At 39.1% G+C, this 23438-nt stretch overlaps 1 protein-coding gene across 6 annotated transcripts in view; it reads right to left on the bottom strand.

The window, feature by feature from the left end:
* Positions 1 to 4691: 4691 nt before the first annotated feature.
* PAN3 (poly(A) specific ribonuclease subunit PAN3) overlaps positions 4692 to 23438 on the bottom strand; it is a 117844-nt gene continuing 99097 nt past the window's right edge. For 5 of the 6 annotated variants that reach the window (XM_060128680.1, XM_060128675.1, XM_060128676.1 and 2 more), the window contains 6 exons: positions 20563 to 20702; positions 17868 to 17997; positions 17058 to 17122; positions 11209 to 11347; positions 7518 to 7647; positions 4692 to 6195 (listed from right to left, as the gene is read on the bottom strand). In XM_060128680.1, coding sequence (XP_059984663.1) covers positions 6038 to 6195; positions 7518 to 7647; positions 11209 to 11347; positions 17058 to 17122; positions 17868 to 17997; positions 20563 to 20702 — 762 coding nt within the window. In that variant the 3' untranslated portion in view covers positions 4692 to 6037. Of the gene's footprint in view, positions 6196 to 6705; positions 7648 to 11208; positions 11348 to 17057; positions 17123 to 17867; positions 17998 to 20562; positions 20703 to 23438 lie in introns of those variants that run through there. The other variant, XM_060128677.1, reaches the window with a different exon arrangement.

Genomic DNA, 23438 nt, shown 5'->3' with positions numbered 1-23438 from the left:
TATATTTTCCATTTTGCGTATAAATGAAAAAAGGGGTCTTGGTTTCCCTGGGCGGGGGAGTGGACAGGTGTTCTGGGTGAGCTCGTGAAATACCAATTACTAATCCGGCACAAGAAACAGAAACCAAGCGCCACTAAAGACGGGGCACAGAGCTTCTACCAGTCCACAGAGTGGCTGCTCTCAACGACTGCGACACTGCGAACAGTAAATCAGCATCAAAATATAAAATGAATACGATCACAAGTAGAATGTACAGACTGAGTGCGAGTGCTGGCTGCAGACCAAAGTCCCCTCAATTAAAAAAGAGGCAGGCTTTCCCAAACACTAACATTACCATAATCACAGAATGTGTGTGTGTACACACGCGCGTGGGTGTATATTTGTGTATTAGAGGTTGTGTGCTGGGAACCATACGAAATAACTAGGCAGTGACACAAGAGCTTCCCTAAGAAAAGGACACTAGCTACGTATTCTTCAATTTTGTTTTGTGGATCACATCCTAGAAAGAGGAACCATTGAGGTAATCACTAATAGACATAGAATAAGTGACCAACACATTGTCTTAGAAAGCGGTCATACCATCACCTTCCTAATAACATCATAAGCAAACCAGATTGGAGAAACACTTCCAGGGAAAACAGGCCTGCTTTCTTTGGGACAAGGCGAGAACAAGGGATAAATGACTAATCTCAATAAATTTGTGGTTATTAGCTGAAGAGGGCAAAAAGCATTTTATCTTTGAGAATCTGAAATCCTTTAAAAATGTTACTGGTTTTCTTAACACAAAAGTCACTAATTTAGGCAAAGGATTTGAAGAATGTTCAAGGAATTGGGGTCACGTCATCGTTTAGAAGTTTTCTCATGACTCTAGAAACTTACTGTACATTTGGGAACGGAATTTTTTCTTTTGTCCAGCAGCAGGATAGCCCAGTAAGGTTTATTGGACTCCTCAGTGTTAAACGTATTACCAGACTTACGGATTTCACAGGCCAGGAAATATTTCAGAAATATCTTGGATCCCAACACAGGAATGACTAGCCTTCTGTTTTTTGAACTAAAGACATTTAAGAGAAAAAAAAACAAAACAAAGTAACCCCCCAAACCCACTAGATGCCACTTATGTTCTATTTCTTGCTCTGGGTGTGGGAAATAGGTACGTTCACGTCATGATCATTCACTGAGCTGTACCCTTACGTGCAAACGCACGTGTGTATGCTCTTCAATAAAGGATTATTAAAATGAAAAAAACCTGATTGATCACCACAACTCTTCACAGAGGAAAAACCCATTTTAAAAAGACTAAGGGCTTAGACTCAAACATAGCAACTGAATTTTATGTGCCAGGAACTATTTATTCCAAGTGGTTTAGAGAAATAAACTCATTTAGTTTTCAAAGCAACCCAATGTGATAGGCACTATCAGTATACCCTTCACATCGATGGGACAACGGAAGGAGTCAAGAGAACTTCAAAATCCCACCATCACATCTGCCCACCTACCACGGACACTCTGCCCTCCCGACTCAGAACACCCGGGGTACACGCAGCCCCTCCCTCTCCTCGACTCAAGGCCGTTGCTCCAGCAACTCACCACCCCTCACCCCTGCCCATCTTCCCTTTTCCACTGGATCATACGAACATGCTATTACCTCTCCCATCTGGCAAAACCCAAAACCCTCCATCCCTGCTTTCCCCTCCAGCTACCACCCCATTTCTCTTTTCCTCTTCACGGCAAAGTTCCTTGAAAGAGCTGGTTATACTACTCTTTGTTTCTGGCTCCTCTCCTCCCACTCAAGCCGAGCTTTCTCTCCCACTCACTGAGAAGGAGCTGCTCCATGGGGAGCTTATCCATGATGCCACGTTGCTAAACTCAGTGGCCATTTTCAGTCTCAGTCTTAACACCTTGACCCTTATTCCTGGAAACACCTTGATTCTAGGACATCACAGATTTTTCTTCCCACCTCACTGGTCATTTCTGCCTCATACTGGTTTTCTTTTCTCTGATCCTTGAACAGTGTTCCAGGAACCCCAGGGCTCTGCCCCTGGACCTTTCCACTTCTCAGTCTATACTAACTCTCTTCATGCTCTCAATCAACCTCAAAGCTTGAAATGACATCTATATGATAATGACTTGCAAATTACATGTACAGGCCAGATCTCTCCCCCTAACCTCCGAACTCTTATGTGAGTGCTAAACCAACATCTCCTGATGCTGGAGCAGACTGTAATTTCCAAAAACTCGCTGCACCAATACCTCCCATCCCACATGAGCTCTGGCAGTGTCCTTGTCACTTCCCCATCCAATCCCTCTCCCCTGGAATCAGAGCGGGCTTTGTGACGCGTCAGCAACAGAATGTACCAGAAGTGACCGTGCATGAGTCCGAGGCCAGGCCAGAAAAGATCATGCAGCCTCCACCCGAGGCCACTCATTCTCCAACCGGTCCCACCAGAGACGCAGTCGCCAGAGCTGGAGAAGCCTACGCCTCACGGAGAGGCCACGGGTTGGTACCTCCATTGACCGGCCCCAGCTGAGTCCAGTTCATGACCTTCAGTTCAGGTGCCAGGTCGGATGACTGCAGCCCCCACCCTCCTGGTACTGGAGTTTTCCCTGCTGAGGTCCAACATAATGGGTAGAGCTAAGCCATCCCTGCTGTGCCCTGTCCTAATTCCTGACCCACAGAATCCACGAGAGTAAAATGGGGGTTGTTTTATGCCACTGAAGTTTACGGTCCGTCGTCACTGAACAATAAAAAACCAGCACAAACGTGTACTAAACATCTTAAACTTAACAGGCCCCAAACCAAAGTCCCAACTGTCTTTCCTCACTTCCCCGTCTTCCCCGTGCCAACCCCCTCCCTTCCTCCCTTCCTCCCTCCAAAAACCCCTTTCTTCCTACAACCATCTCTTTCAATTCAGTAGAATCCTCCATCCTGTCAGTAGTGGGCCAGAATCTTCAGTCATTTTGATTCCTCTCTTCTTTCTTACTCCACGTCCTAGAAATCATAAATCAGGACATGTTCTTGGCCCTACCTTTAAAATGTATTCAGAATCCAGTTGCTTCCCACTGCCTCTACAGCTATCTCCCCGTCACCCCGCCCCAAACCCCCTAACTAGCAGCCCGAGTGATCCTTTCAAATGCTGTGCCATGCTATTCCTGCTCACAATCCTCCTCGAAGCTTCCCCTGCAGGAGTAAACGCCAAAGTTTCCTGCCGATTCTGCTCTGGCCATGGGAGCCTACTTGCCCTGCCTCAGACGCTCCCGGCACGTTCCCCGGCCTGGAATTCTTTTCCCTCAGACATCTGCAATGCCTGGCTCCTTCTCTTCAAGTCTTTGCTCAAACACAACCGTCTCAGGGAGACCTACTTACCCAGATCGTCCCATCTGAAATTCTACCATCACCACCAAACTCCCCACACCTAGAGTTGCAAGATGAAACACAGGATGGCTAATTAAATCTGAATTTCAGATAAACCAATGATCCTGTGTCCCATGCAATACTTGAGACGCACTCATGCTAAAAAAAAAAATTATCCACTGTTTATCTGAAATTCAAATTCAATTTTGTGTTGTCTATTTTAATTTGCTAAATCTGGCAACCTTATCCACGCCCTTTACCCTACTTTATTTTCTTTCCATAACCATTATTACCTCTTAACTACTATATACTCCTTTTCCCTGATAGGATGAAAGCTCTCTAAGAGCAGAAATATTTGTCTGTTGTGGTCAGAGTGCTGTTGGTTCCTAGAACAATGCCTGACATATAACAGGCATTCAATAAATACAGGCAGACCTCACAGATGCTGCTTTTTCTACAGACTGAAGGTCTGCGGCATCCCTGCATCGAGGAAGGTCTAAAGGCACCGTTTTTCCAACAGCAACTGCTCACCCACTTCAGGGCTCTGCGTCACGTTTTGGTAATTCTCTTAGTATTTCAAACTTTTTCATTATTACTATATTTGTTACAGTGATCAGGAACCTCTGATGTTACTTACTATTGCAAGACTACAACTTGCTGAAGGCTCACATGATGGCAGTACTTTTAAATTAAGGTATATACATTTTTTTTAGACATAATGCTGTTGCACACCTAACAGACTGCAGTACAGTGTAAACATAACTTTTGTACGCACCGGGAAACCAAAAACTTCATGTGACTCACTTTATTGCAGTGGTCTGGAACTGAACCCACAATGTCTGAGGTAGGCCTGTATTTAATGAATGAGTACCTAGTTTCAACAAATATTACCATTTTGTCATATTTTCCTTCTCTACCCTTCTATTCGGAATGATGTTTCTGGGGGGATGGGGGGAGAGGAACCTTCACCTATATGGTAAATTAACCGCATCTGAATCAAAGACTAGCAGATGTCATTCCTTTCATGTAAGTAGGTCCTCTCTCCTAAACTACACGGTATGCCATGTACTATTTAGAAATGTTTGGGTGTAACTACACATTTTGTAAAGAACAAGTACTTAAAATACTTATCTGCATTTTTGGTGCCTAGAACAGATCCAAGTTAGGCATTTAACAGATATTTGGTAAATTAACAAATAAATCTGCCACCATTTTATCCAAAGACCAAAAATTCCTCCAAAACACATATGAAACGTTTGGCCTTTTAAGTACCAATCATAAAACAAACATCATCTTGTTAAATGAACTGGTAGCAAAAAAAAAAAAAAAAAAAAAAAAAGGACCATCTTCTCTCTGTAATTCTTTATTAAAAATACTGCTGTACACGTAGAGACTGAAAACAGGATTAAAGATGAATAACCCATATTGGGATCATGACATTAGAACTTAACATACTGGTGCTTTTCAGGGAAGTTGTTGACATCCAAATTACAGAACCAAGGCCAAAAGCAAAATACAAAGGTACCCTCAAAAATATTTACAATGAAGTAAATACATTAACAGATTTTAAAATAGGTAACAAAAAACTGAAATGACCAACGTTACATGATTTCAAGGGTTGTCCGTTCTGTGCTTGTATCTGTCATAACAGGAAGGTGTGCAAGTTTATATCCTTAATTTGAGTACTTTCAGATATTAAAATCTTCCTATGAATTAAAAAGACTAACTTTCAGACAACCTGTTAAATGGAATTACACTATGGAAAAGAGGGCTCCCCCAAAAAACACCTAAGCAGAACTAAGAGTTCTATTGAAAACCATTCCCAATAAAAACTAAATGAAAAATAAATATAAAACAAAGCTTAAAAAAAATAACGTATTACCTGACACCAACTGTTTTCTGGCTGACAATATTTACTCATGAAAACATATCAGCTGTCTACCTTTTTATTCAAACCAAGTCCTGAGGTTACTAGGGGCTGAAGCAAGCTAGCATTTATGATGCAAACACTCTTGGGGTTGTGATTTGAACCGGCCTCGCAGAGGGAAGTTTGCTGGTCTACGCAGAATGAGAAAATCAAGCCCTATTTTACCCCTGCCCTTCCTTAGCTTTTGCAAAACACTGGTCCACAAATTAAATTTTCAAAAAGTTCCCAGACCCTGAAACTAAAATAGATGATCCCCTTTCATTTTCAAAGAAAACAATATTGGAAAAAATCTCCAGCCCGCTTATAAATTAAGCATTTCATATTTCTTCTAGAATACAAGTAGTTCTTTTTTGTACAAAAGAATTACAATATGATTTGTCAAAAAACATATAAAAAGACAGCTGCTCTTTGTCAAATACATGAGCTAATAATGATAAAAGACTTTTGCATGTTAATGTCTCCAAGTTCCTGTTCCTTTTACATAAAAAAAGAACATTATGGTGGCAAATGTTAATTATCCTTTGAATATTGAGCATTATGTTCTTTTAAAATCCATCCTGATCAAATGCAATAACTGATTTTCTTTTTAACTCAACAACTGATGCTACCAGACGTGGACTCAAACACACTTGTTAAAACATGTAAAGCGTGTCTCTAGTCTTCAAAGATTTTGGGTGAAGAGGTGCTTTTTCTTGATGCAAATCTCAAGGCAGAGAAAATCATTTTAAAGCTTATAAAAAGTGGACAGAGAAATATTAAAAACTTCTCTGAAAACTACAAATATGTATAGTTATTAAAATTGAAGACTGTAACATCAGTTGCAAGTGCTTGGAAGTCTTTCCTGACCTTTTGAGTTTCCACATTTTCTTCATAGTTGCATGATGAGCACCCAGTGCTAGCAAAACATTCAGTGCTGGGAAAGGAGATAGAGTCTTCATTACTGTTTTTTATGAAAGAAAATTCCTATGTATTTGGCAGTCTTCAGTATCAAAGTATAGGTATTTCATTAACTAGAAATTCCATGAATACCCAAGTTTGGCGACAACTGCACGTCCAAATGTTAAGAAAGTTAAGAGGAGGAAAATTCCAGACTTTTGAGACTGACTTATTCAGGAATATCCCACATAGTTATTATCAAAAGCACTATTACTTTGGGCTAAGCAGTGACTGCAAAGGCACAGCAGATTGTTTTCCCTCCAGATTCAGGCTGTAAAACTTCAGAAAGCTCCTGATGCCAGACCACCGCTGTGTTTAGTTCGTCTTCTGAACAGTGTCTCTGTATCTGTATCCAGTGTAAAGTACCATAATAAAGCTGTGGTTCAAAGAACAGAACTTTATACAAAAAAGCAAACTGGAAAAAACCTAAAGCAATATACTCCTGAACTTCAGGCCTTTAACACAATTTCTTAATTTTTTTCTGTTAAAAAAATGGCATAAATGTAAATGTATCTGATTAGCAGGGAAACGCCTTTTAAAAAAAAGGCTCTGGTTGAATTTGGAGCAAAGAGCTCTGTGTGCTCCTTCAGTTCCTGTTTGTCTAACCCTCATTCAGAAAGGACTTAAATCAACTAATAGGGGAATTCACACCCAACAAGTCACTGAAATTTTTGTGTGTTCTTAAAAACAAAACAAAAAACACACAAAAAAAATCTCAAGCTGAACTAACAGTGGGTGGCATACAGAGCTTGCATACAATACTCTTACAAGAATTATGCACTATACGGTACTTCCATGAAATCATTTACCTGGTCCCCTATGTTATTCAGGGCAACCCATCCCCAAAAGAGCAAATTCTGCAACCCTCAGTGACAAAAATGCTGCCCAGCATTGTTTCCCAAAAACCTCCTTGCAAATCGTTTCCCTTAATAAGTATACAATGTGGCAAAAGTTCAAAGATCAGAAAAAAGTCTTTAAAAAATTAAAATTAGTGCATATACAAGTGGAAAAAACAAAAGCTGGAACATCATTCCCCTAACGGTGCTCCTTAATCTAAAATAAACTCTTCACAGGTGTGGCCCACCGGCAGCCACAGCTCAAGGATAAGTGAAACATTCTTCCTTTCAAGTAACAGTGCACCTGACCCAAGTGCAAGCAGCTCTGCTCATCTTCTGCTTGTTTCCCAAACGCGAAATGAGATGATGAGAACAGTTCAGCTGTAGTGCAATTTGCTATTGGTTAATAAGCTCCTCGGCCATATCCTGCCTGTTGTTTTTTTAAGCAAATACTACAACTGACCATTGGCAGCTGCAATCAGTTCTTGAAAAGTATTTTCAAAGCACCGCTTTAAGTCGCCGTAAGTCACCACAAGCACGCTCTTCTCATCCCTGGAAGTGAGGCTTATCTTTTCTGGCACACCAGCATCTAACTGAAACAGAAACACAGCATATGAAGTTCAAGCCTATTTTAGGGCAACACTTGCAACAGTGATATATGAAATATTTTTTAAAACGTTGTCACATTCCCCTCTAGATATTCATAAATATTTTACATCACTAATCACTATGCACACACTTTTCAACTCAGATGCGTTTTTAAAAAACATTGTCCCAGGGGCTTCCCTGGTGGCACAGTGGATGAGAATCCGCCTGCCAGTGCAGGGGACACGGGTTCGAGCCCTGGTCCGGGACGATCCCACGTGCCGCAGAGCAACTAAGTCCGTGCACCACAACTACTGAGCCTGCGTGCCTAGGGCCCGCGAGCCACAGCTACCGAAGCCCGTGCGCCTGGAGCCTGTGCTCCGCAACAAGAGAAGCCACCGCAATGAGAAGCCCCCGCTCAACACAGAACATTGCCCTAGGGGCTTCCCCGGTGGTCCAGTGGTTAAGACTCTGCACTCCCACTGCAGGGGGCGTGGGTTCGACCCCTGGGTGGGGTATTAAGATCCCACATGCAGCGTGGCGTGGCCAAAAAATAAAACACATGCAAAAGTCATTTTTTAAAAAATTAAAGAAACATTGCCCTATGTTGCTGCCTATCTTATTTTAAAACTTTATTATTTTTATTGGAGTATAGTTGCTTTACAATGTTGTGTTAGTTTCTGCTGTACAACAAAGTGAATCAGCTTTATGTATACATATATCCCCACATCCCCTCCCTCTTGGACCTCCCTCCCACCCCCAATCCCACCCCTCTAGGTCGTCTCAGCACCGAGCTGAGCTCCCTGTGCTATGCAGCAGGCTCTCATTAGCTATCTAGTTTACGCATGGTAGTGTGAATATGTCAATCCTAATCTCCCAATTCATCTATCTGTCACGTTTAACATTTGTGTATATTATATTCCATCCAGTTGATACTCCATAATTCAATTACTCCCCCAATATCTTCCAACTCCTTGGTATCGTGAACTACAGTGCAATGAACATATTTGGCTAATTTTTTTCTTCTGTAGAATTACTTCTCTAGGAGAAACACTTAAAAGTATAAATACTGAATCAACAAGTATGGGTAATTTTATAGCTTAATACATACAGCCAAATTGCTTCCCAATGGACACAGACCACCACGGATTTATGAGTTGTACCAGTTTACCAGTAACTCCATATCAAGTGAGTGCCTTGCTATTTTAATTTACATTTTTCATTAATGTTACCAAATGTTTTCATACATTTACTTTTGTTATTTCCACCTGTGTGAATGCCGGTATATAATCTTTATCAAATCCTTATCTATCAGGATTTGGCAATAATATTTTAATGAGGTCTTTATAAAACATAAGTATGAATCCTGAGTCCATCTAATAACTTTTCGTTAGGATTTTCACTTTACTTTTGTTAGTTTTCAATGTACATATTTCCTTCTTTTTTCAATAATTCATTAAAATACGTTTAAAACTAATTCTGAAGGCACAACCTTTCAAATCATTTTACCATCTAATTTCTGTCATCATTTCCACCAAAATAATCTATGTAAAAATTTAATTTTTTTTTTTTTTTCTTTTTGCAGTACGCGGGCCTCTCACCGCTGCGGCCTCTCCCGTTGCGGAGCACAGGCTCCGGACGTGCAGGCCCAGCGGCCATGGCTCACGGGCCCAGCCGCTCCGCAGCACGTGGGATCTTCCCGGACCAGGGCACGAACCCGCGTCCCCTGCATCGGCAGGCGGACTCCAAACCATTGCGCCACCAGGGAAGCCCAAAAATTTAATTTTTATATCATCAACATGGCCATCCATCTCTCTTAATTTATTATACGCTTTCCAAGCTTAAAAAATTGTCACATATTCAGATTTGGGATAAATTTTATTTACTCCTATTTTATGAAATGAAACAGAATTTTCAGTTATCCTAATATTCATTAAATAATCTTCATTTAAGGTGTCCGTCCATGGCTTATTTCCACAGGATCCACCTGTCAGTGTTTATTCTAGTTCTACATATTTTTAATTACTGGTGCTTTGATACTATGGATACTGTTTTCTAAAATCTGGTAGAATTATTCTCCGCTCGTTGCTCTTACGAAAAATGTTTTCCCCTTAAGGGAAAAGGGCAAATGAATATACAAATTGTACCAGGTTAGCTCAATGATAACATAGTCTTGTTCTGTCTTATTGACAATACTCTCTAAATTAGAGAGTTTTAAGGAGATTCAAACACGGCGAAGTAGTGCTTAAAAATAAAACACCACCGTGTTTTACCTGTACGCCAACAGCTCTAAATCATGTGCCACCGTAGGTATTTTCTCCTCTAGTCCTTGTAATTTAGGGACAGTTTAGACCAGGGGTCAGCAAATGTTTTCTATAAAGGGCCAGATAGTAAGTGTTCTAAATTTCAGGGCCATATATCAACACAAGCCTCTGTCTCATACTCTTCTTAGCTGGTTTTGTTTTTACGATCCTTTAAAAATGTAAAAACTATTCTTAGCTTGTAGGCTGTACAAAAAGAGGCACAAGGATTTGGCTCACAGGCCAGTCTGCCAACCCCGGATTTAGATATAACCCTACACACAAAGGCTAGGCTATGCTTCTGGGGACCCATTCTCTCTGTAATTCCAAGTAATTCGTAAGGAAAAGGCACTCCTCCCTCCCTCCATAAATCGCACCTCTCCTGGCCCTTTCAAAAACACAGAGCTCACCTCTCAAAATTACGATACATCTCTACCTGCTTACTTCATCTAATCACTGCTAATTCTCCATTTATCACAGCTGGGTCTAGCGATATGCCCAGTACTGCGTTTTCACTATTATTAACACTTGATTAACACCCACAGCTGAGAGCACATGAACTAAGGACACGCGGGACTCACAATGACTGAGAAGAAAGGAATTCAACTTTTAAAAAATATTCAAACACAAACTACTGCTTTGTTTGTTATAACAAACTACACTTGGTAAATAAAAGAGAGTGGGGCGGGGCGCGGGGGGCAGCCCTCCTGTGACATTATCACACCAGGAGCCACAACGAAGAAGTCCTAAATTATTCATGTAGGCGTTAAAAAAATCCTCCCTGGGCTGCCCTGGTGGCGCAGTGGCTGAGAATCTGTCTGCCAATGCAGGGGACACGGGTTCGAGCCCTGGTCTGGGAGGATCCCACATGCCGCGGAGCGGCTGGGCCCGTGAGCCATGGCCGCTGAGCCTGCGCGTCTGGAGCCCGTGCTCCGCAACAAGAGGCCGTGATAGTGAGAGGCCCGCGCACCGCGATGAAGAGTGGCCCCCGCTTGCCGCAACTGGAGAAGGCCCGCGCACAGAAACGAAGACCCAACACAGCCAAAATAAATAAATTAATAAACTCCTACCCCCAACATCTAAAAAAAAAACCCTCCCATTCTACAAATTGTTATTAAGTAGGTACACCTAATAATTATTAATAAAATGTCTTGTATACCATAGCAGACTACATCTTAATTTCTTAAGTCTCTTAGTATTTGTAGGAGATGCAGCTCTATAAATTGTAGATAACAGCACTGTGATCTTAGAAGCCCAGATACAAATTACCTTGTTAAGACAAGAAATGATATGACTGAGGTCAATCCAAGGAGCGCCCGCTTCTGTCACCTGATGAAAAAGATGATCCCTAAAGAGTTTCAACAGATAACGGTCTCCAGTCTCCGACCAGGTAGGATCCTTCTGAAACCTGGGGGAAGGTAATATTTCACCTCAGTAACTCATGCTGTATACCACAGGGCTATATGTTTATACTTCAGACTCAGAACTAGTTGAATTTTATTGTTTTCTACAATAAATCAGAAAGTAGGGTTTGTGGGTAGTTTTTTTTAATCAAATTTTATGTCCAGATTGCCCATCGATTTTTAAAAACTAATCTCACTGAACATGAAAGTATATGAATACCACTTGCCACTTCTCAAGGCAATCACCCCCCTTACACACTCCTATTTTATAATCACTTCCTTCTTTAGGGCCCTACCATTAGATAAAATGGGGAAGAAAGCAAATGTCTTCAGATATCTTTAGAAATAGGTTGAAAGAGATTATCCTTTTCCTCCTCCACCCTTAGGTCATACGGTAGAGAGAGGTGGTCAGACAGGTGTTCTGCTTTACTGGGAGCATAAAACAGGGAAATGCTTATGGAGCAAAAAGGGGGTAGATTCTGGTTTCCTACCATCATGTGATGATGTGAAAGTGAGCTGCTAAGAACTGGAAAACTGACCAGATGATCACTGCTAAGTTTTCAGTGACCCATGGAACTTACAGGCTAGTGGGGAAAACAGACATTCAAATAGTAATTGCTTATTTAGAGAATGCTATTAAGAAGAAGGGATATGGTATAGAACAGAAACATGAATTCACCTGGGAAAGCAAGGAAGGCTTTCTAGGGAAGGAGTGGATGCTCTTCCCAAAGGAAGAGTGCCCCTTAGTCAGAGGTATGAGGTTTTGCAAAGGACAGAGCAAGGAGCACTTAAGAAACTTAGGAAAGGTCAGTGTAGCTGGATGGGGTTGGGGGAGAAAAGAGAAGAGAAGAGAGGGAGCAGAACTGGAGGGGTACAGAGTAAGGACAAGGAGGGGTGAAAAGCCAGGCAAAGACAGCACTAGAGGCGAGGAGGACAGTAAAAGGAAAGAAACACATTTGAAGCAAGGATAAAAAGGGAGAGGTCAGACCATGCAGCCTTAGATCACATTTAAAAATTAGATCTGCATTCTGAGAACAAGGAGGGGTAAGCCCACCACAGTCATGTATCTGGGTTCATACAACAAACGGAAGGTGGAAGATTCTTTTCTGCAGAAGCTGACCTACCCAAGGGAAATACTGACATTTGGAAGTCTACCAACAACAAACAAAAACCATACGTAACAACATCACGCTGCTTTATCACACAGTCTATTATATAATCCCTGCCTCCACAAGGAACTTCCCCCAGCTTTTAAGGATGTCATTTTCAATATGAATGAACAGCCAAGGATCAGAAATCCTTTGCAGAATAAAACAAAACAAAGCAAACTGTTCTTTTTTCTATGAGATATTGCAGGGAACAGAATAAAAGTTAAATAAATTTAAAAAACCCACTCACTAAAAATCTATAATTGACAGTCTCAGAGAAAAGGAATTAAATGCTATAAGACAGAAACATTTAGAAAGCAGAAAGCAGAAAGTTGTTGAAAATTTAAAAAATGATAGCAGAAATTCAAAAATTCAAAGGATTAGGAAAAAACCCTTTAATTTTAGGCAAAATTAAGTTGAGATTATTGCCTAGAAAGTAAAACAAAAAGATACAATATAGAAAATAGAAGAGAATATTAGAAAATCAATTGCAAAGGCCTAAGAGCTAAGCAATGGGAGTTCCAGAAAGAGAGAAGCAAAGTTTTCAAAGAAACAATAAGACAACTTCCGAGAACTCAAAGACATAAATTCCCAAGATTAAAATGCCCACCTGTTGATTCACCAGAATGAATCAAAAACCCACACACACCACAGCACATCGTTGTGAATTTCTGCACATCAGTGATTTAAAAAAAAAAAAAAATCCTAAAAGCATGGAGAGTGGAGAAGGATTTGGAAAGAAAATGGCTTTGAGTCTGTCTGGAAAAGACAATGGAGCGACGCTTCAAATTCTGAAAGAAAACTATCATTACTATTACTTAACTACGTACTAGAGGTACTAGCTAACACAATCACTCAAGAGAAATCAAAAGTATAGAAATTAGAAGGGAGGAAATATACTGTCATTATGTGAAGACACAATTATATGCCTGGGAAACCCAAAAGAATTTACTGAAAAACTACCCAAACACTAATGTACCAAGGTTCAAAATTTATAGGAATCAATCATTTTCACATACAACGATAACAAGGAGTCTACGAAGACAGAATGGGGGGAAATTCCCATTTATAATAGCAACAAGAAAAAATACCTAAGAACAAACTTAGTGTGCTATAACTATATGAAGAACAATGTAAACACTGAAGAACACTAAAGCAGACATCGGCAATACAACGACATGTCATTATCTTGGTTAAGATAACTCCACATCTAAAAACACAAATGCTCCTTAGGTTTACTAATAAACTTAATAAATATACCATCAGGTTTAAAAAAATTTTTTTAACTAAACAAGCTGATTCTAGAATTTATACAGATAATTTAAGTTTTAGGAAAACAACAAAAAACAATAAAATGGAGATAAGAAAGAGCTAACACTACTAGATTTTAAAATGTCAATCATGATGGTGTGAAAGAGGTGCTGCCTTAATAAACCAGTGGAAAAAGCTAGACTAGTCCATAAACAGCTTCTGGACCACTGGGTAGTCGTCTGGGGGTGGGGGGAGTTGGATTCGTACCTTACATCCTATATAAATTCTGAATATATAAAAAACTTTAACAGGAAAAAATTGAAACCTTAAGTGTTCTAGAAGGAACTACAAGATTATCCCTTCACAATCTTAGAGTAGAAATGCCTTCTAACTTTCTTACTATGACTCAAAATCCAAAAGTACAAAAGAAGTTTGATCAGTTAGACTACCATAAAAATGCCTACATGTGAAAAGATTAAGCAGTCAAAAGAAAAATGACAAACTTCAAAGAAAATGATCACAAAGGGTAAATCTCTCTGGCTCCTGTACATCAAGATGACAGACAATCCAACTGAAAACAAAAATGCGCAAAGGATCTGGAGAGACAGAAAAGGAAATATAAATGAATCAAAAAGATAGGCAACATGCTCATTATGAGTAAATACCAAAAACACCTGCACTGAGATTTAATTTCTCATCTATCAGGTTGTCAAAAATTGAAATTTTTTTTTTTTTTTCGCGGTACGCGCGCCTCTCACTGTTGTGGCCTCTCCCGTTGCGGAGCACAGGCTCTGGATGCGCAGGCCCAGCGGCCATAGATCACGGGCCCAGCCACTCCGTGGCATGTGGGATCTTCCCGGATCGGGGCACGAACCCATGTCCCCTGCATCAGCAGGCGGACTCTCAACCACTGCGCCACCAGGGAAGCCCCAAAAATCGAAATTTTGAAAGAAGTGTTGTTGGTGAAAGACTCTCATGCACTGTGCCTGGTAAACCCGTCTAAGGGCCATCATTACAGTCACAAATTACAACGGGTGCTGACCTAACGATCACAGTCGAACTCGTATTTGTGCACACACTAAATTAAGTATGTGTAGGTCAGTTCCTGCAGAATTGCTTATACTAGCAAGAGGCTGAAAACAACTCAAATGCCCATCAATAAGGAACTGGAGAAATAAATTACAGTGTACCTACAGGACGGACTATTACATGGCCATAAATTATGAGGAAGCACAGCACAGTGGTTAACAGCATGGACTCTGGGACCACCATTCTGTCTGGATTCGAATCCTGACTCATATGTGACCTTGAACAAGGTTTTTAACCTCTCCATGCCTCAGCTTCTGGGTTAAAAGGGAATACTAACAGTACCCAGCACCACAAGGCTGTTAGGAGGATTAAGTTAGGTCATATTTGTTAACTATTGACAATAGTGTTGAGCATACACTAAACACATCTAAAGAGAAAGATTTCCAAAATATATTGTTATGAGAGAAGAGCAACAAACAGAACACTAAACATGGTTTACAATTTGTAGATATTTAGAAGTGGGGGGACAGGGGTGATAAGAATATACAGTTGTAACTCGGGAAATATGTGCAAGAGACTAATAAAAGACTGGTGGGAGGAACTGGGGAGACTGGGGGTGTCAGGTATGAAAGAGAGATTTTTTATTTTTCACTGCAAACCCTTTTCTACTTTTTAATAAATTGGTTCATATAAAATCTATTCAAAAGATTTAATTAATAAAAAGAATTTTCTGAGGACAATCTGGAATTATATGCCCAATCATACTATCAATAAAGTATAAAAGTAGAATAAAGATATTTTCAGACTTTCAAAGACTCAAAAAACTCACCTTTCTCAGGAAGCTACTGAAGGCTGTGCTTCATTAAATCAAAAGAATAAACCAAGGAAAAAAGCAAGAAACAGGGCAAGCAACACAAAGGGAGAGACAATGAGAACAGCACAGGGAAGCTCAGGTTCTAAAGTGAGAGTGTGAGCAGGCCTGAAGCCAAGGAGCCCAGAGAGTAAAGGGCAGAGGCTCCAGGTGCAATTTCTCTAAGGGGAGGGAAAAAAGGGAACTGACAGGTTACCTATTTTTGACCATATGGAAAGGTATTTTAGAACTCTGGCAGAGAGTCTGGAATGAACTAGTGGTAAATATTTTTTCACTTGTTTAGTTTTCTATATAAGACAATAATTAACATCAGGAAAACAAAAATCTAAAAACAAAATACAAAAGAAAGGAAATACGGTCATGATTTACTATGCAAGGCAGCTACGAACAATATTTACCTTGTTCTAACAATGCCAACACTGAATAAAGATTTATCTCAAAATTCATGGGTTAAGCGGTACAATGTGTGTGTACTTAGTTAAGGGAAGGGGGTGTGAGAGAGAAAGCCTCATCTTCCACAGGACAAAGTCATTAGCTGAGTTACAAATTGAAGAAAAATTTAAACACTGAAGGAAAAATCAAGGAACAGCACTCTAAGCATTATACTTCTTTAAATAAAAGAGATAAATGCCAGAAAGCAGCAGCTAAAAGTCTTTTTTAAATGGTTCAACATATAGTCATGTTCTCTTCATTCAGAAAAATCATCAGGGAAAATGCTAATTGAATCTTTTAACTTTGAAGAAAGCTAAGGGAACTTAAATTTTGTGGTCAAAACATTCTCCCAAGCAATGATATTTACCTGTCACCTATCTCTATTAACAGAGGTAACAATCCTGAAATGCAACTTATACTACAGTCTCAACAGCTGCACTACTGTTCTACCTGTCTTGGACAGGTGTAACGCACAAACACCAAACTTGCTTCTTTCTTGAACGTATGGTTAACTTACAAACAAGGCAGAACTAAACAGCAAATAATGTAAGATGGTGATGCTATTCCAATGTCACTGATACGACAGCTATAAATAATGCACTTTAGCAGAAGAACGGCTAGAAACATCTGAAGTATCTAATCTGACCAAGGTAACCTGAACTGAACAGGCTTCAGAAAGGAGACAGGGAAGAGGCAGTACTGACAGGCAGAAAATGCACCCTCGTACGCAAACCACAACAGAGATTTCTAACACAGTGTATTTTCTGTTCGCATGTGTGTGTGTGTGAAATCCCTAAGGACAACCACAACGTACGCTGTGGTTAAAAAACCACACCCTAATGGCTAACAATAGGCTTACGGTCACTTTACATGAGAATTTTTCTTTTTCCAGATAAAACCAGTAAGAATAAGGTATACTCATTCTTGTTACGCCAAATAGTGCCCTTGATTGAAAACACATTGTAAAATACTGTAAATCCTTACTCCGGCCTCTCATTGATTGTTCCCAATTTTGCTAGAAGCCTAAACAGTCTTCCATTTTGAACCTCCTATAAAACATTTTAAAAAGAGAGAGAATATTAATGTTCCAGCTAACTGAATATAAAAGCAAAAGTTTACAAAACTGGTATCCTGTACCAATATTACCTTTAAACAATAAATCTTAATATCCCCACCTTCTGGTTATACTTTTGAATACAACATGTCCATTTCATTCAATAGTAATACTCAAGAAGATTATGCAGCTGTCCATTTTTTTCTTTCTTTTTTAAAAATTTTATTGGATTGTAATTGATTTACAATGTTGTGATAGTTTCAGGTGCACAGCAAAGTGATTCAGTTATACATACACATATATTCACTCTTTTTCAGATTCTTTTCTCATACAGGTTATCACAGAATATGGAGCAGAGTTCCCTGGCTATACAGTAGGTCCCTGTTGGTTATCTATCTTATATATATATATAGTAGTGTGTGTATGGTAATCACAAGCTTGTGATTTATTCCTTGCCCCCTACAGCTGTCCATTTTTAAGAATTATTAAAGTAATTCACATTGAAAAAAAAAATCAAGATTGTGTCTCATGACTGTAGCAAAGCCGCAAACAAAAGAGAACAAAGCAAATGCCCAGAGGACCTAAGAAATCAAAATACGGAACACTAAGTTTGGACAAAAATATCTGCAAACAATCTTAGCCAGCTGTGTACTATATTCAGCACAGTAATTACTCTGTTTTATATCTATTGATACACACAGATGCAGGTGTGTACACACTCCTTTAACTACACACTTTACCTTTGCAAGGTCTTCCTCTATGACATCATTTCTCATTTGAGCAGCATCCAATTGAGTATAAAATCGAGCACCAATCATGGGCATGATGTCATTTACACTTCGCATCCTGTTTTGGTCAGTCAACAAATATCTAACCAAAATAGAGAAGGATCACTTGAATGCCAACCACGCAATTCACAAAACAACACAACCCCCAAGCACACGGGCACTGCTGCCGCCAGCATGTTAGTGTGCACAACTTCGGAAAAAATTTTTTCATGCAAGTCGAGTTCATTTTTAAAGCTTAGTAGTTATATTTCTTTTCTCTGGAAAACTTTAAGAGCCAATGGAAAAAACTGTAAAAATGTCTCTTTCTCTAAATGTTTTACTATTATGAAAATGAGAAAGGAAAGCTGGGTAGAGTTAGACTTACCATATTTCCATTCTCAAACCCTCTTTACAATAGTGGGAGATGAAAAGATTGTTACAAATATTTTTGGAGGGGTGAAATGGGGGTGATTGTAGATGGGGAAATTTTTCCATTGCTCTTCAAAAATAGGTTTTGAAACTAAAACTAGGTCTTCCATTTTGATACGTTAAATAAGCCTCAGCTTTTTAGGAAGCTGTCTCCTGCTCTGTGACCTCATTTACCACCTGTCATGGTATATTTATTTCTGAGAAATCTTCATGCACTAACACACATCAGAAAAGACTGAATCAATTTCTTCTATCATTGTAACTAAGGCAGAAAAATATTACACGTTTCAAAAGGCCACCTGTCAGAATACAATGATTATCAATCATCTCTTACTATTTATTCTGATAGGTAAGCCATGTCCTCCTAACCATTCTCATCAAAGCAGCCTCCTAATCTTTCACTCTCTGCTTATAATTCGACCTCATTTTCTCCATAGGACTTATCACTATCTGCAAACATCTTACTTGTTTATATGTTTATTAAGTCTTCCCCATTATAATGGGTGGAAGCTCCAGAAGACGGGGAATTTTGTTCATCTTATTCAGAAGCGTCTTCAGCATCTGACATATAGTAGGCATTCTTTTGTTGAATAAAGGAACAGTTATAAACTCATGTGGATAATCTATGTCTTGGCTATTCATCTGTAATTACTGACATATTTGTATCTAACTATGTATAGTATATGTATACTAACTATGTATAAGCTATGTGACTTTTGGCAAGTTACTTTACATCTTCAAGCCTCAGTTTTGACATCTCTAAAACGGAGCTAATAATGGTACCTAATTTATAGGGTTATTGGGAGAATTAGGTGAATTAATTCATATCAATCAGTTCAAAAGTGCATGATACACAGTTTACTACTCTGTATATTTTAGTTATTGGTTAGTATGGAAGTATGACCTTTTTGTTTATTCATTTTTTATTAAGGAACATTTCGTAACATTTGTAGAAGGAAAGAGAATTATATGATGAATCCTCATGAACCCATTACCCAGTTTCAATAATTATTAACTTATGGCCAATTTAGTATATTTATATCCTTTACTCTCACTTTTTTAAAAAAGGAAAATTATAACTTGAGATTATTTAAGACATCCTAGGTATTGTAAGCTACAGCTAGAAATCACTGCTGTGAAAATATATGAAACAAATATTTTTATTTAAAAGAGAAATCAACTTATTTGATTATTAAAAGGAACCAGGTAACCACTGGCTTCCAGTGCTCTGTCACCAGCAGGACACTTATGCCAGCGTAACAAAGCACAGGTGGGCAGCCCCATCCTCCATCCCTCAATTCCATACCACAGGGCTAGTCCAAAAAGAAACTGGATCATCCAGGGTTACACAGAAAGATCAGAAGGAACAGCTGGAAGCTAAAAGAGACTGAAAAGGATCAATAAGCTCTAATTGCTTCTAGAACATCATAGAAAAAAATTTCAAAAGAGACTTCCTAGCATCTGTTCTCTTGAATAACTTATAATAAGGGTTATGGTTGTCCATCCCCTGGAATCCCCGATGTTAGACCCATCTTAGACTGTTGTGACTGCAGTCCACAGTGGGCTTCTCTTAAGCCAAGATCATTTCAGACCTATGCTCAAGGATTCCCTGGAGTATGAAGACACAGGAGGAGAAAGAAGCATAGGGACCCTCACACATGTGCCTTCTGGAACAGGTGTCTGGGCCACACAGCACAGGACCGGGCTGCAGGTGAGGTTACTTATGACAGCTTTTACAAAGACACTGATCTCTCTGGAGAGCAGCACTAATAGGACTTTCTGAGATGATGCGTATGTTCTACGTCCACGCTGTCCAGTATATTAGCCAGAAGCTACATACGGCTTCTGAGCTCTTGAAATGTGGCCGGTGCAACTGAGGACCTGAATTTTAAATTTTATTTAATTTTAATTCATTTAAACTTAAAAGATCATATGTAGCTCATAGATACCAATGCAGCTTTACAGGGTCTAGCCTTTCGCCAAATGTTTACAACATCAATAACTAATTTAAACACACTGGTTTATGAATTTACACTTGATCTTAGCCAAAAGGCCGAGAAGTGATGGTTTATGAATTTACTCCAAGAAATACATACTTAGCAATAAAAACAAAGAAATTAAAAGTTGTTTAATTATGTTTTGCCTGATTTTAAATAGTGGAAACTAAAATAAAATCACTGTTAAAAGGCCCTCATGAAAAATCTGTCTTATCTCATATGATTATTATATTAAAACTTACAAAATCAGATTCTTCAGATCAGAGGAGTAGTTGATTGTCACCAGTTCCATGGCTTTCTGTAAATTCTCTCGCTGAATTCCTGCCAAAGAGTTGCAAGCCAAAGCCAACACAACTTTTCCTAATGATATCAGATCTGCTTGCTGACATGAAAGAATAAATATAACTTTTAATTTTTCTTTTATAGGTACAAATTTAATACACTGACACTACTGCCTGCATGGAAAAAGCATCTTTACAAAGAAGCTGAAGAACTCAGCACAAGGTTCCCAGGTATTGGAGCTTATCAGTCACCTGGGAGCTTATTAACAAGACCATTTCTGAGCTGCTCCACCCCAGATTCTCATTCAGGAGGTATGGGAACAGGCCCAACATTTTTAAAGCGCCCAGGTAATTCTAATGAAGGTAGTTCTGGGGGATACTTTAAGAAACATTACCTGAAGCAATTCACATGCCAACTGCAGAACTGCTGCTTTAAATTTTTTTTCTAAATTTTTATATTTAAATAGAGCTGATATCCTTACTATTACAAGAAATCTGAGGTTGGTTACCATATAGTTAGTTGCTTTACAGTGATCATTCACGATAGGCACTTTTCTCATTTTCCATGATGCACAAAATATAGTGAGAGTTCATTTGAAGAAAAGTAATTCCCTTATTCCAAACACAGCAGCAGCATTACCTGATTTCAGAGTAGGTTCCCTAGACACTGACAATGTTGCAAACCCCCATGACATTCCATCTGCCGTTGTTTCCAAACAGACCGTTTTATACTATAAAAGATCTCTGAGCTCTGTAACCACCTGATTTCCTACCCTTTTTTTTTTTTTTTTAAAGATTTCCCACTCTGAGGCTTTCCTTCAAAAAGAATTTTTAAAAGACAGCTGGCTGAATTGAGGTAAGCTCTCTACCGCCTATTAAAACTCCAGGAAACAGAACGGTCAACCCCAGGTGGCCCTGCTTGGCAGGTGAACTATTAATGATCACATGCCTAGGAGACAATGGAGTAGTTCAGAGTTCAATGAAATCATCTGAAGTCATTTTTACAGAAAACTTACATAAATCTTCACAATCTGAGATCTCATCTGAATTATTGGATACATGTTTATTTATGAATATTGATTTAGTATAGGAGTTTTCAAACCTAGTTTTACATTAAAATTCACCTGAGAAGCTCAAAAAACAAACAAAAAATCACCCAGTGGCTATTCCTTCATCCTCTTCTGGTGTTATTAGTCTGGGGCAAGATATACGTATTGGTATTTTTCAAACCTTCATAAGAGATTCAGATATGCAGCCAGGGTTGAGAATCACTGGTTTCGTGGAAGTTTATAAATGGTGTATTTGCAAAATCAGGTGAGTATTTCAAGGCAATCACTAATGAAACTTTAGGACTATACAGCTATCCTTAACAACATTCTACCCAAATAGTAAAGAATAAAAGGAAAACAAACTCCATTATTAAGATAACATTAAACAGTTCAAATTTAAAACTTCATCCAAATCTAGCACATATGAATCTGACGCTGAGCCTGAGATCCTATAATCAGCGGAACAACTGATTAGACAAACAACTTTGAATCTATCAGGAAAAGAGATGCCAAGGATTCACGCCAGAGAAACTCTGAAACTTCATTAGTGGCAGAGTTAGGGGCCCAGGCTGGCAGGGGGGAGGGTGACAAGGAGAGGGGCGCAAATACTGTGGCGTTTCTGTTCTCCGGATGGCTCTGCCGTGACTGAATTCAGGAAGGGTTCCTCACGGTCATTCTCAAGATCAAGGAAAACATTCACAGTTATATTAATGAAATCCTAAAAATGCTGATCGAGAGAAATCAGTACACGTAAAAGCTAACTGTAAATTTCTACAAGTGTTTCAGTCCAATGTCATCAGCAAAGTTAAGCTTGTTATTGTTTAAGTATTTCAGCAGCATGTAGCAACACACAGCTTCCCAACCCTCAAACAGTAAAATCTTCAGTTTAGCTCCACCCTGAATTGATGCTATAACTAAACCTCCCACCTAGAACATTCCGTTATTCCCTGTTATGAGATAGGAAAACCAAAGTGCAGGACAGCTGAAGGACTGTTATGGGTATAAAAAATAAGGCCATCTGATTCTGAGTGTAAACGCCACCTTTCTGAAGCTGACTCACGGTGGGAATACCCACTTTTAGAAATAGAGTATACATGTCTCATAATCCAGACTAAATTAGAACTGATCTTTTTAAATAAGAGAGGTTAATGAAGTCCTGCTTAATTAAGAGAGTTTAACATCGTAAAAACTCAGTAACTCTCCTTTCCTTATTTCCCAGCTAAATAATTTTCCATTTGTTATTTTGCTTCTTACCTCCATCTGGCTTTGCCCCCCATTTGTTGAATTCTGGAGGTTTTCCCCCCAACTCATTTTCAGTTTCTTCCTGATTCTTGACTTCTTGATTTTTCTCTGATTCTATCTATGGCTCTATTTATGTCCATTTTACTGAAAGTCAGTCTCTATTCACGTGTCTGAAACAGACTATGAAAAATAGACTACAAGAAACAATGCACTCCTTTCTCATGTACCCTCTTCTCTGTGAAATCACAATCCCCCGTTTGGGACTACCTTTAATTCTCTCCTTTACCTTACTATATAAGCTACATGGAAAATCTACACATATATACCCACTCCAAAAAAAAAAAAAAAGGAAAGAAAAGAAAACCTGATACAACTTTTACCGCTGAAAAATAAAGGGAGGGTGACAACTGGTTGAAAGTAGCCCAAGTTTATGAATGAAGGCAGTTCCTAACTTACCAAGTTGCCCCAAATCCTTACTTTAAAGTTATTTGTTTTGAAACTCTGGGATTATTTTTTCTTATGAAGAGTTGTTTTTCAAGGTAACTA

The sequence above is a fragment of the Lagenorhynchus albirostris genome, chromosome 18, assembly GCF_949774975.1.
Source record: "Lagenorhynchus albirostris chromosome 18, mLagAlb1.1, whole genome shotgun sequence".
NCBI lineage: Eukaryota > Metazoa > Chordata > Mammalia > Artiodactyla > Delphinidae > Lagenorhynchus > Lagenorhynchus albirostris.
This window is presented reverse-complemented; position numbering and strand designations above follow the sequence as displayed.